Below are 15305 nucleotides of genomic sequence, written 5' to 3'. Positions count from 1 at the left end.
CCAAGTAGATGTGGAAAGGATGTTTCCCATGGTGGGAGAGTCTAGGACAAGAGGGCACAGCCTCAGGATAGAGAGGCATCCATTTTAAAAGAGATGCAGAGTAATTACTTTAGCCAGAAAGTGGTGAATTTGTTACCTTGGGAAGCTGTGGAGGCCAGGTTGTTGGGTGTATTTAAGATGGTGATTGAGAGGTTCTTAATGGCATCAAGAGTTACAGGGAGAAGGCTGGGAGTTGGGCTGAGGAGGGATAAGAAAGGATCAGCCATGATTGAATGGCATAGCTGACTCGAAGGGCCAAATGGCCTAATTCTGCTCCTATATATTATGGTCCTGTTTGTATATTCAGAAATTAAACCACTGTGTTAACCAAATGAGGTCAGCACTACAAAGATATGGAATAACAAACACAGTTGAAGAGTTATCTTATCTTACTTTGTCAAATACCACCACCCACACAATTCCTCCTCTGTTATCAAACAATAGGTAGAAGCATGCCTCGTCTTAATGTGCTTTGTCTTTGCTGACACACCACATCAGTTGATGCAAAGGTGTTTTTTATACTATATTAATGTCCAATTGTGCATCGCGTGCAACCACTGTGACACTAACAAGACAAGCAAAAACTACATCTTTGAATGTATTTGGAAACTCAATTTTACTGCAGTGACAGCACAGCTTGCTATTGTCCACTGACAGTCCTGTTCCTGCTTTTCGAATCATAAAGCTCTTCACTAAACAACCAATGACAGACTTGCTGTATGTGCAAACGTTTTTAGTAGGGCATACTCATTAATCAGCCTGCTAGAAACTTCTTGGTTGGGGGTGCGGGGGTGGGAAGTGTTGAGTGCTATAGCTGTTTTATAGCTAAAGAATTTCATGATCAAAGGCAAGGAATATAAAACCCTTGGGTGGCTAAATATGGACAAACCATTCCTCCATCCCCACTGACCATGCTCAACCGAAGATTCAACTTCATTCCCAGGTCTTTGAATTGCATAATATCCATGTGACTCCTGCACCATTTTGAGTTTAATCTCATTTCCTCCACTGTCATACCAGAATCATAAGCATGCAGCAACTGTGGCAGAGCCTGCCGTTCCAGGATTGGCCTCAATAGCCATACTCAATGCTGCTAGACAAACTAGTGACTACCGGAAGCACAGTACCCATAGTCGACCATGACTGACAGAGGCCACACACACACACAAAAGCAAGTTTATAATCACTGATATGTGTCTTGAGATTTCTTGTTTTGCGGCAGCAGCACAGTGTAGTACAAAAAAATACTGTAATTTACAATTAGAAATACTTATTAAAAAATTAAGAAAGTAGTGTGGAAAGAGAGAAGTAGAGAGGGAGTTCATTGTTTACTCAGAGATCTGAGGGCAAAGGGAAGAAGCTGTTCCTAAGATGTTTTGTGTGTCTGCCATCAGGCTCCTGCACCTCCTCCCTGTTGGTAGTAATGAGAAGAAGGCACGTCCTGGGCAGTGGGGGTCCTTAATGACAGATGCTGCCTTTTTGAGGCATCGTCTTCTGAAGATGTCCTCAATGCTGGGGAGGCTAGTGCCCACGATGGAACGGCCGAGTTTACAACTCTCTACAGCTTTTGATGAACCTCTGCAGTGCCCCTCCTAGCCAGGCGGTGATGCAACCTGTCAGAATGCTCTGTAGAAATCCGTTAGAGACTTTGGTGACATTCCAAATCTGCTCAAAATTCCTAATATAGCTTTCTTCAAAATTACACCACTATTTTGGACCCAGGAGAGAACTTCAGGGATGTTGACACCGAGGGACTTGAAACTGCTCACCCTTTCCGCTGCTGATCCCTTGATGAGGACTGGTGATTATCTCCATGACTTCCCCTTCCTGAAGTCCACAATCAACTCCTCGGTCTTACCGGTGTTAAATGTAAGGTTGTGGTTGCAGTGCCACTCAACCAGCTGATCTATGTCTCTCTTGTACACTTCCTTGTCACCACCTGAGATTCTGCTTACATCAGTTGTGTCATCAGTGAATTTATAGATGGTGTTTGAGGTGTGCCAAGCCCCACAGTCAGGAGAATAATGAGTTGAGCAGTGGGCTAAGCATTCATACTTGAGGGGTATCAGTGTTGATTGTCAATGAGGAGATAATTACAACAAACTCACTTTATTTTTTTTTTTAAAAAGGGGTGGTGGTGCAGCAGTTTGTGGTGGTGGCTCAGTCAGTGAATTCCTAAATGAGTAACCCAGAGACATTGGCTTCAGTCCCACCATGGGAGCTGTGGAATTTAAATGCAGTTGTTCATCTGAACTTAAAATAAAAATTTCTAAGGATGACAACAAAAACTGGGGATCTTCAGATAAGGAGCACAGTAGGGCATACTGGAAGCAGCACTATACCCAAGGAAATGAGGTGGTGATGCAGCAAAAAGAGATACACGTGTGCTCAATGGCAAAAATGGCATGCAATAGACAAATCAGAGCAATCTCGGAACAAATTGGTCAGATCAAAGTTCCATGGTCTTGCCACAGGCCCACTTGCAAATGAGTGGGTCATTATATATCTAATAGGAAGAGGAGGTTCCAAGAATATCCCCAGCTCAGTGATGGGGGCCACTGAGGAAAGCTTGAGTGAGCTTGGGTTTTTCTCTTTGAATGGTGATTGGTGACTTGATAGAGGTATAAAACCATGAGGGGCACCAGCAGAGTGACGGGCTTGCACCTTTTTTCCCTCAAGGCAACAATGACCTTTTTCAGAAACTGTCTGTTGAAGGTGAGAGGAGGAGAAGGTGAGGGAGATGTTAGAGGGATTTTAAAGAAAACGTGTTAAGTGCCTGGAACATACCGGTGGGTGTGGTGGCAGAGGCTGAAACAATGGGACATTAAAAGACTCTTAGACATGTAAATATATGTAAAAGTAGAGGATTGTGGGTTGTATACGAGGTAAGGGATAGGTGGATCACAGATTAGATTTATATCAGTGGCACAGCATAGTGGATTAGTCCATATTGTGATGTACTGTTCAATCATCTAACCAATTTGACTTCCTCGAGATCAAAGCAGAAACCAGCCTTCAACTAATTTGATTCACTCACAAAATGGCTGACAGCACGGACACAGCAAAGAATATGGGATTAACTGACATCTCAGCAGAGGTATTGGAGACTGACATTCTGGATTCAGCTGTATTTCTCATCAAGCTGCACCAGTCAAGCACGGCCTCTACAACTACCATGTGTAACATTGCCCAGGTGTGTCCTCTCCAAAAAAAAAGCAGGATAAATCCATTCCAACTAATTACATTGTGTCATCAGAGAAGTGATGCCAACAATGTTATCACCTACCATCTGCTGAACAAACAACCTGTACTCCAAGTTTGGATTTTGACAGGATTGCTCAGCACAGCCTTGACCCAAAATAGAGTAAAGAACTGAATTTGTGGTGAGGCGCAAATCACTGACCTTGACATTAAGTGGATGATTTCATAATTTTCCCCATGTTACATTACACCACCTCACCCATTTACTTTATCTATATCAGCAATGCCTTTCCTTTTGTTGCTCACAATCCACGCACATATGCTCACCCAATTAAGAATTATCAATTTAACTGCATGATGCACCATCAATAACTCTCTCTGAGACGTGAAGGCGAGATATCGGCTTTTATTGACTGGAAGAAAGGACAAGCAGTGGTTGACCACCATACTACATCCTGGAGAATGAGGGCCGGGCTCAGGCCTCAATCGCCTTTATACCGGGGTCTGTGGGAGGAGCCACAGGAGCAGTCAGCAGGGGGCGTGTCCAGACAGGTATATGTAGTTCACCACACTGCATGAATTGTACTTCGCTCTGTCATCCTACTCACTGTTAAATGTTGTAAACGGCTATGCCCCCAGCAACTCCCCAGTAAGAGACCCACATCCACGTGCAACAACACCCAGACAACATTAAGCAACAAGTAATATTCACATCGCACAAATACCAGTCAATCACAATCTCCGATAAATTAGTCCATCCCCAACTCTTGGCATCCTGTGGTATTACCCCTTCCTAGTCTCCAAACATCATTCCCCATTAACTCAACTGAACTGTGATGAGTAAATCACCTCCTGACATCCCAAGCCTTCCACCACCTACAAGTCTACTGTGCTGGAATAACCTGCACCAGAACTCATACTAAATGCAACACTTGCGCACCTAAACTAATCCCAAACCCATGAGCCTAACCACTAGAAAATAAATTCTTCGGGCACATGGGAATGCCACCTGCGGAATGCTCCTTACTAAATCACACGTCATTCTTACTTAAATATTTATCACTGTTTCTTCAGCATTGGAGATCACTAACCAATCATTAACTGTCAGGAATGTCAATTTAGGATTAGCCCAATGATTCAACTTCAACAGTGTCCAAAGTCCTTCAGAAATGTAGATCTGTAAAAGTACTTTTTGTTTTTAAAAAGCTGGTTACTATGAAGAGCATTCTAACTGGTTGTATCACCGTCTGGAATGGAGGGGCCACTGAACACGATGGGGAAAAGATGCAGACATTTGTAAACTCAACCCGCTCCATCATGGGCTCTAGTTTCCCGCCATCAAGAACATCTTCAAAAAGGTGATGCCTCCAAGAGGTGATACCTATCATCAAGGACTCCCACTTCCATGCCCTCTCCTCATTATTACCATCAGAGCTAGGTACACGGACTAGAAGATCCACACTGAGCATTTCTTGAACAGCTTCTTCCATTTCACCATCAAAACTGCTGAACAGATAATGAAACTATGAACACTACCTCACTATTTTCCTCTTTTCATTTTTTAAAATATATACATTTCTTATTATAACTTGGTCTATTTTGTGTATTGCACTGTACTACTCCTGCAAAACAACAAATTTCTTGGCATATGCTCAGTGATAATAAACCTGATTCTGAGATGCTTCAATCATCTCAGTACCTAACTGCAGGAAGCAAGACGGTCGGTCCAAGCACTATAACTCCAAGAAAAGTGATTGATTCAGACCAGCAACACCGATTTCTCCACCACCAAGGATCTCAGTTCAAAAATCAATCTGCAGGGGCTCGTGTACACAGAATTTAATTTCTACCACGGTATCTGAATCAAGACTGTGGAATCAGGTAACAAATATAACATTGTTTTGATGCCATTCTCACTTCCCAACACTGTCAGCTGCTCCTCAATTCCTCACTGACTCAAGAACATGCAGAAGCTCATCAATATCTCAGCTGTCACTCTGTAACCGTATCATAATACTCGTCATGCTTTAGATAATTTTGTTTTCCAGTCGGAATCTAATTACTGTACACTGGCCCCATGCTTGCATCAGCCATCTCTGTCCCACCCACTCCCCTTCAGTAGAGTACAAGACTTTTCTGACTGACCTGAAGATCCAGTGGAAACATACTTCTTTTAATTTTTAATTAAAATTACAAGCTAGCATGAGTAAATTGCCGGTGCAGGCAGGGCCACTGGGCACAACTACACTCTCAAAATAAAATAAAATGCAACTTAAATGAAAGAAATGCTTACCTCCCATCCGACCTCAGAGACCAGCATCCAGATATCCTGGCACCAGAGTAAACAGGGAGAGAGCTCATACTAATTGCAACAGGGTTGTTTTCAGGAACTGTGCAGCATTGCACTGTGTTGCTGTGCATTGATTTCTGGACTTTTATTTCATTGCTCAATTCCTGCAGGGAGGCAGGTTACTGGCTAGGACTTCCAGGAGCTTTATTCTGGATGTTGCGTGAAACTAGGAAATGAAACCAATAAAGAAAGTGAAACTCACTGGTTTTGTTTCTGGTTAAAAAAAGAGTGGAAAGCAATGGCTCTCAATCCAACCGCAGTGAAAACAGATAAGAGGATAATGTTTCCCACAGATTAAGTTCATTACCTGATATTAATAGCAAACTCTTCATACAAGACCCTTGACACTCTGCCCATTTCGATGTAAGCAGTTATCTGCATATGACATTTGGCTGCAGTGGGTCATTTGAGAAAGATACGTACTATAGCATAACCAAAATAAACAGACTGAATTTGTAAGATAATGCCTCAAATGTGCAGAATTCTTGCCATTTAATGTATACTAAGTGTTTAATCTCACACACAAATTGAAACAGTGAGACACCTGGGATGTTTTACTGCTTTGAGTCGGGCAATCCCTGTAGGAGCCTCTTGCACGCAAAACTAAATTTATAGACACTCCACCTTGTAGCACAACACCTAATCATTCATTAGACTCTGATTTAGTGCCCTACATAACAGCAGGAACACACTACACTGAAACTTTGGCATTTAGTGATAAAATGACCTAGTCACGGCAACCGTGGTGTTAAAATATGTATGGAGTTGTACGGAACTGTAATGCAAAATCGTTAGCTTTAGTCCTCTGTGGAACCGACAGCAGCTTCTGACATCTGCAGAAGTGCAGCTAAAAGGGGAAACGTACAAGCTCATGTCGGACGTGACCTGCTCCTCTACAAGGTACGTTGTTGCTGGTTGCGACAATGCAGTAAGGGCAGAACTGGGAATTAAAATGAACTTCAGGTTTTCTCCGGCCTTGTGAACCAGTTTAAAAACTTGAAATGCTGCACGATGACAAGTGAAGTTACTGGAGACATATTCAGCTTTAATTCTTCCTATGTCACCCTCTGATAGTCATGAAAACTAATTTGACAGCTTCCTCAGCAAAATTTTTATAAATTAAAATTCTTCCACGAGGGAATTACTTATCAGTCCTGATGGCGTAGAACATTCTTTATGTTTACTAACAGTTCCATAGAGAAAGATGAGCAATCCAGTGAGCCGTCATCAAGATCAGTGGCCATTCAATCCCACAATGACGTGAAAGGTGAATGTGTCACAGAATCATACCGCATAGAAACAGGCTATTTGGCTCTTTGAGTCTACAATAGCCACCAAACACCAATTTAGATGGACAACACGTTGGAGGAACTCAGCAGGTCGGGCAGCATCCATGGAAACGAGCAATCAACGTTTCGGGCCAAGACCCTTCGTCAGGACTGAAGAGGGAGGGGGCAGGGGCCCTATAAAGAAGGTGGGGGGAGGGTGGGAAGGAGAAGGCTGGTAGGTGCCAGGTGAAAAACCAGTAAGAGGAAAGATCAAGAGGTGGCTGAGCGGAAGCAGGGAGGGGATAGGCAGGAAAGGTGAAGAAGGAATGTAAGGGGAAAGCACTGTGTAGTAGAAGGCAGAATCATGAGAGAGGTGATAGGCAGCTGGAGGAGGAGGCAGAGTGAAACTAGGATGGGGGAAGGGAGGGGGAGAGAATTACCGGAAGTTGGAGAATTCAATGTTCATGCCAAGGGGCTGGAGACTACCCAGACAGTATATGAGGTGTTGCTCCTCCAACCTGAGTTTGGTCTCATCGAGGCCATAGAGGAGGCCATGTATGGACATATCTGAATGGGGATGTGAAGCAGAGTTGAAGTGGGTGGCAACCGGGAGATCCTGTCTGTTGTGGCAGACGGAGCGTAGGTGCTCAACAAAGTGGTCCCCAAATCTGCGTCAGGCATGAACACTGAATTCTCTAACTTCCAGTAATTCCCTCCCCCTCCCTTCCCCTATCCTAGTTTCAGTCTGCCTCCTCCTCCAGCTGCCTATCACCTCTCTCATGGTTCCGTCTCCTTGAACTACCCATAGCGCTTTCCCCTTACATTCCTTCTTCACCTTTCCTGCCTATCCCCTCCCCCACCCCTTGATCTCTCCCCTTACTGGTTATTCACCTGACACCTACCAGCCTTCTCCTTCCACCCTCCCCCTACCTTCTTTACAGGGCCCCTGCCCCCTCCCTCTTCAGTCCTGACGAAGGGTCTTGGCCCGAAACGTTGACTGTTCATTTCCATGGATGTTGCCTGACCTGCTGAGTTCCTCCAGCGTGTTGTGGGTGTTGCTTTGACCCCAGCACCTGCAGAGTATTTTGTGTTTACCAATTGAGATGGATACTATTCCATTCCCATATTTAATTCTCCCCATAGCAGCACCCACAGAATCTACCTCTCACCCACACACGAGGGACAACTTATAATGGCCAGTTGAGGCATGAGACGTAACAGGAGCACCGGAAGGAAACGGAGAAAGTGCCAATTCTGCACAGTCAGCGCTCAAGGTGAGGATTGAATCCGAGTTTCCTGAGACTGTGAGGTATTGGTTCTGTGGGTTACACCACTGCTCCCCTCCCAGAAAATGCAGGCAGCTACTCAGCTTGTTCTTGATCCAGTCCTTTCAGAGTGTGATGTCCCTGTTTTCTATTCAAAACTCATCAGCAAAACTCTGCTGATCTCTGCCACGCAGGACAATGTAGTCAGCATTCATCCATGGATTGATAACAAAAATACCAGCCAGTGATAATCTCAGCAGCAGAGTTTAATCAAGTCTCTTTAGCATTAACACCCAGTCCCCCAACAACAACATTCTACAGATACAAAATGCCCTGATGGCCTCTCACAGCTTGGCATCAAAACACTTCAAACCACACTCAGTGGCCACTTTATTAGATAGAGGAGGTACTTAATAAAGTGGCCATTCAGTGCATTGCTGTATGGTTGTGGTCTTCTGCTTCTGCAGCTCATCCACTTCAAAGTTCGATGTGTTGTGCATGCAGAGATTCTCTCGTACACACCACTGAACTGCCACTCACTGAATGCATTTTCTGCATCATTCTCTGTAAACCCTGGAGAGTGTTGTGCATGAGAATTCCATGAGGTCAGAAGTTTCTGAGAAACTCGACCACTATGTCTGGCACCACAGCCAAAGTCACAAGATCAATTTCTTCCCCACTCTGATGTTTGGTCAGAACAACAACTGAATCTCCTGACCATGCCTGCATACTTTTATGCATTGAGTTGCTGCTACATGATTTACTGATCAGATATTTGCATTAACGAGCAGGTGTACGGGAGTACCTAATAAAGTAGCCACTGAGTGCATTTTCTGAAAAGAATGCATTAAACAAAAGGTTTGAAAACTGTTCAAATATGTTTTTAAAAAGTAAAATAAAAGTTAACAAAATAAATGTACATAAAAATGCTTTAATGTGCTAAACATCCCTCAACACACCAGCTGATCACAGGCTGGATTTCTTGGCATGTGACTCATCTCCTAACACCACAAAGTCACGTTATTAACCCAGTCCAGTCAGTGGTACAGTGAACATTCCCCTTTCTCTTGGAAGCGTACAGTTCCAACAGCATTCTACAACATGAAACACTACAGCACAGTACAGGCTCTTCAGCGCACAATGTTGTGCCGACCTTTTAACCTACGCCAAGATCAATCTAACCCTTGCTTTTTCATAGTCCACTATTTTCCAATCATCCAAGTGCCTATCTAAGGGTTTCTTAAACGTCTCTAATATACCTGTTTTTACCACCACCCTTGACAGGGCATTCCATGCATCTACCACGCCCTGTGTAAATATCTTACTTCTGACACTATCCACTCGATCTATGCCTCTTATCACTGTCCTAGTCAAATCAACCCACTACATATTCACTCCCTTCACATTTGTACAGTGAGTACTATCAATAAAAAGTGTTGCAGTTTCTCACTTGGCATCTCCCACACCCAGGAAGGACAAAGGTCCTGAACACATGGGAACATCAATACTGCAGGCACCTTCACAACATCCTGACTAGGAAATGTATTGCCATTCTTCCATTGTCAGGGGGTGGTGGTGAGGGATGGCTGTAATTCCCTACCCAATATCAACACGGAAGGATCTTCACCAGGACTGCAATTAAAAGTTGTTCACCACAACCTACAAAAAGTACAATAAATGACAACCAGATGGTGAGGATACAAATTGTAAAATATTGTGCAAAATTCTTTAAAGTAGATAGAATTGTAGAGAAAGGGGGTGGGAGCTAATTTACTGTGCTGATGTTCAGCCTCACATTTATTTCCGTTAGGTGTAGAGCCACAGATTTATCACAGGAACAGGCCCTTTTGTCCATTAGATCGATGCTGACCATGAAGTGCCTAACAATAATAATTCCATTTACCAGCACTTGTTCTATAATGTTCTATACAAGGCATTGGTGATATAATTTCTTGTCTTCAATGCTTCTTAATTGCAGTAGAAGTCCCAGCCTCAACCTACATGATTAGATGGACTCATAAAAACAATGCCACACTATCACTCTCCTATGACCTGTGGAAGAAAAGAATTCTTCCTCAGGTCTTCTCCAAACCTACTCGTTTGCCTAAACCTACACCTTCAGTTTAATATCTCAACTATACATTCCTATTATTTACCACATCACTGATCCATAATTTTGAATACATCTATCTGGTCTCCCCTCAGCATCTTCCATTATAAGGAAAAACCAATATTTCAAAACTAAGATAGTCCATCCCCTACACCATCCTGGTGAATCTCTTTTGTATCAATTATGTCCTTCCTATAGTGTGCCGTTATGATTGTATACTGTACTCCAGCTGAGGCCTACAAAGAATTTTATTAAGTTCTACCATATCCTCTTATATTTAATGTTCCAGTTACTGTGAGCAAGTATCCCACATGTCTTGTCACCATCTCATCTACCTGGGATAATACTATCAGGGATCCTTGTACAACATCAATAACTCTTTCTCAATTCTCCCTTAGGCTCGACCATTCATTATACATGTTTTGACATTGGTTCTTCCACAGTGCTCATCTTGCAATCATCAGAAGAATTAAAATCCATCTGACACTGCTCTGCCCATTTTACTAATGCAAAAACCATCTCAAAATCTAAGATTACGCTCCCATTTCAATATTACCAATTTTTATGCCATCAGCAGATGTATAAACCACACCTCCTAATCAGGGTTCCCATCTGTTTGTATGTCATTAACCAATACTGTTAGACAAGTGTTCCGTGGGTCCTAGGTTGGGGGAACATTCATATACAAAACTATCATAGCACCAATCCCTGTGTTACACAATTAGTCATGGACTTAGAAAAGCAATTCCCCACCATTAATCTCCTATGACCCAGTCAATTTTGGATTGAGTTTGCCAACTTGTCTTGGATCCAATGGGATGACCTTTTGGACCAGTTTTCCAAGTGGGCCTGGTTAAAGGTTTTGCTGAAATTCATATCGACTGCATCAACTGTATTGTCCTCATTAATAACCATTTGTTAACTCTGGAAAAATTCAATCAAATTAGTCAGGCAGGGTTAACAGAATTATTCCGAAGACAGGTTGAAAATAAACAACCCAGCTCCAAAATGCAGTGTCCAAATTCTATACTGTTCTAGAATGCTAATGCAGAGACATCCCACAAGCAGTAGAGGGCGCTCTACCCTGTATGCCTGACTTTTACTCGCAACAATTTAAATATTGAGTCAAGTTCTTTTTTTAAAATGACTTTTGCTGGGACAACCTTTTTCAAGAGGTGGCTTTTAGTTTTCACTTCACCAATAACATGAGAAGTGTTTATTACAAAAAGGCAAATACCTCCATTGATATCATTCTGCAACCACAGCATTGATAATTGTTATTACAGATACCTGTCGAGCTTAAATTGCATGCGAAAGAAATGTCAGTTGTAAGTTTGCCAACATATCACACGTGATTAGAGCAGCGGGCAACCTTGTTTTAACAAAATACAACATCTTACCATTTAACTTCAAACTTGCGTCAGGGCAATTGTTCATTACATTCCAGTTCAAAGGTGACGTAGCACTTTTATCCCAGAATTATTTTTTGCTATATCACCATTTTAAATAAGGTAAAATGGCGTAAGGTAAAAGGTATAAGGTAAAATTTCAGCCAGGAATCCAATTTTACCTTACTTAAAAAGGTGATACAGCAAAAAGAATTTCTGGGATCCATATCCACTGGTAGAACCCAAATCAAATTCTGATGAAATATCATTGACATGAATTGTTCTTTCTGTTTATCACTCTGGATGTCTTGTTTGACTTGTTGAACATATCCAGCACCTTCTGTTTTTTCTCATCCAAGTTAAGCCTACCAGGATTAATTTGATTATGTTGTTTACATTGGAGAGTAAGTCAGAAATAAACAGACTACAACCCCACTTCTTTCAGATTTTCTGACTTCATTGTGTGCATTAATTTTCAGCAGAAGCTTCACAAACAGATGCACACAAGACAGAAATAGGTCATCTGATCCATACAAAGCTCCTTTAACTTCTTCACCTAATCCTTTAAATCTTTAATTCCCTTCATCCTCTTCTTAATTGTATCAATACATCATCTTTCAACTACTCTGTAGAAGTAGGACCTACACTGTTTTGGTAAGGAATAATGCCATTGGATTAATTGGTGAACGTAATATATTTATGATGCTCAGTTTTGGCATACCTCACAATTCAAACATCTTCTCTAGATCCCAACAAACCATTTCATAATCTGAAAAAAATTCTTGCGAGCCACCCTTCCTCTTCTAGAGATAAAAGCCCAGCTAGTCAAATCATTCATGATATTTATAACTTCTCAGCTCCAGTGTCATCATAGCATAATCTTTGGTGTCATCTGCTATGATGCTTTCTGTTCTCTTTCCTGTTCCTCTTCATATTTTTGCATAATATGAAAATCGAACCTTTCTACCATACTAAAGGTGTTCAATGATTTTATACTCCAGTAGAAAGGAGCCCCAGTGAACACAAGACAATAGAAGCAGCAGCAAACTTGTCCTGCCATTCAATATGACTACGAACGATCTTCACTGGCCTTAATTTATCTTCTGTGACAATTCTTCAATCTTTAAAATTTTTTGACATCCCACTTAAAAGCTTAAAATAATCTAGTCATTGTAGTTTGATTTTGCCTGGTATTAACTTGCATTGGTATTTTCAAAGAGTTGTCAATATAGCACTGGATACCTTAACACCTCCCACAGAGAGGCTGCAGAAGGACTTGGACAGATTAGGAGAATGGGCAAGGAAATAGCAGATAAAATACAGTGCTGGGAATTATATGATCATGCACTGTATTCGCAGAAATAAAAGGGTCGACTATTTTCTAAATGGAAAGAAAATTTAAAAAAAACACTGAGGTGCAAAAGGACTTGGGAGTCCTTATGCAGGAATTCCTAGAGGTTAACTTGCAGGTTCAGTCTGTGGTGAGGAAGGCAAATACAGTGTTAGCATTCATTTCAAGAGTACAAAAGCAAAGATGTAATGTTAAGACTTTATAAAAGTTTCACTGATGAGGCCTCACTTGGAGTATTGTGAGCAGTTTTGGCCCCCCTTATCTTAGAAAGGATTTGCTGAAACTGGAGAGGGTTCAAAGGAGATTCATGAAAATGATTCCAGGATTGAACAATGTCATGTGAAGAGCGTTTGATGGCTCTGGGTCTTTATTCACTAGAATTCAGAAGAATGAGGGATGACCTCATTGAAATTTATTGAATGGTGAAAGGCCTCGATAGAGTGGATGTGGAGAGGATCTTTCCTGTGGTGGGAGAGGACACAGCACCTTTTAGGATGGAGATGAGGAGGAATTTCTTTAGCCAAAGAGTGGTGAATCTGTGGAATTCCTTACCACAGGCAGCTGTGGAGGCCAAGTCTTTATGTATATTTAAGGCAGAGGTTGATAGATTGGTCAGGGCATGAAGTGATACGGGGAGAAGGCAGGAGATTGGGGCTGAGAGGAAAACTGTAATAGCCATGATGAAATGGCAGAGCGGACTTGACAGGCCAAATGGCCTAAATCTGCTCCTATATTTTATGGTCTTATGATTAGGAGGAGATTAGAAGTTTGAGGAGACCTAGTACTCTATGTCACCACACTCCTGCAAATTTCTAAAGATGTACCGTGGAGAGCATTCTAACTGGTTGCACCACTGTCTGGTATGGTGGTGGCACTGCAGAGAAGAAGCTGCAGAGAGTTGCAAACTCAGCTAGCTCCATCATCAGAATCAGACTTTAATCGCCAAGTACCTATGCACATACAAGGAATTTACTTCCGACAGATGTTGTCTCTCTGCTCATAACAATAATAATGATAAATATAAATGAAAATATAAATTGTACATACAGGTAGTGCAATCCAAGTAATAGTTAGCTGACAGTTAACCGGCAGTTAACTGTTCAGCAAAGTGACCGCAGTAGGGAAAAAACTTCTCCAGTGCCTATTAGTCTTAGTCTGGAGGGATCTAAAGCGCCTACCAGACGGAAGCAGATCAAACAGTCCGTGCACAGGATGGGAGGAGTCCTTTATGATGTTCCCCGCCCTCTTCTTCAACCTGGAAGAGTACAGGTCCACAATAGAGGGCAGGGAGGCTCCAATAATGCGCTCGGCATTCCTCACTGTGCGCTGTAGTCTGGTTCTATCCTGCTTGGTGGCACTAACCTCCCCAGCATCGAGGGCATCTTCAAAGGGCGATGTCTCAAAAAGGTGGAATCCGTCATTAATGTCCCCCATCACTTAGGGCACGCCCTCTTCTCATTGTTACCATCAAGCAGGAGGTACAGGAGCCACACACTCAACCTTTTAGGAACAGCTTCTTTCCCACCACCACCAGATTACATTTCTGCATGCCACAGTCCTGAGGAGACACTGGTGATTAAGCAAAGGGAGAGAGTTTAAAAGAAGTGAGCGGGGGCAGTTGGCACATTTTACACACCACAGTTCCCGAGGCATTAGTAAAAAGGGATCCAAGAGTACAGATCCATAATTCCTTGAAAGTTGTGTCACAGGTAGGTAAAGTTGTGAAGAAAAGTTTTGGCACATTGGCTTTCATAAATCAATGTACTGAGTACAGGAGGCAGGATGTTATGTTGAAATTGGATAAGACAATGGTGAGGCCTAATTTGGAGTATTGTGTGCAGTTTTTGATCACCAAACTACAGGAAAGATGTAAACCAGGTTGAAAGAGTGCAGAGAAAATTTACGAGAATGTTGCTGGCACTGGAGGACCTGAGTTACAAGGAAAGGTTGACGAGGTTAGAACTTTATTCCCTAGAACGTAGAAAATTGAGGAAGGACTTGATAGAGTTATATAAAAACACAAAGGGTATAAATCAGGTAAAAGCAAGCAGGCCTTTTACACTGAGGTTGGCTGAGACTACAACTAGAGGTCATGGGTTAAGGATGAAAGGTGAAATGCTTAAGGAGCACATGAGGGGGATCTTTTTCACTTAGAGGGCGGTGGAACTGTGGAATGAGCTGCCAGTGCAAATGGTGAATGTGGGGTCAATTTCAAACTTTAAGAGAAATTTGGATAGATACAGGGATGGTAGGGGTATGGAGGCATATGTCTTGGGGTGCAGGTCAAAGGAACTTGGTAGATTAATAGTTCACCACAGAGTAGATGGGACAAA

At 42.3% G+C, this 15305-nt stretch overlaps 1 protein-coding gene across 4 annotated transcripts in view; it reads right to left on the bottom strand.

The window, feature by feature from the left end:
* Positions 1-15305, bottom strand: part of LOC140736070 (uridine-cytidine kinase-like 1) — a 202126-nt gene that overhangs the window by 149138 nt on the left and 37683 nt on the right. Inside the window, exon 1 of one of the 4 annotated variants that reach the window (XM_073061804.1) lies at positions 5534-5844. The exons of the other annotated variants lie outside the window; for them this stretch is intronic. Coding sequence (XP_072917905.1) covers positions 5534-5661 — 128 coding nt within the window. The 5' untranslated portion in view covers positions 5662-5844. Of the gene's footprint in view, positions 1-5533; positions 5845-15305 lie in introns of those variants that run through there. 4 annotated transcript variants of the gene reach the window in all.

This window comes from Hemitrygon akajei, chromosome 11, assembly GCF_048418815.1.
Source record: "Hemitrygon akajei chromosome 11, sHemAka1.3, whole genome shotgun sequence".
NCBI lineage: Eukaryota > Metazoa > Chordata > Chondrichthyes > Myliobatiformes > Dasyatidae > Hemitrygon > Hemitrygon akajei.
This window is presented reverse-complemented; position numbering and strand designations above follow the sequence as displayed.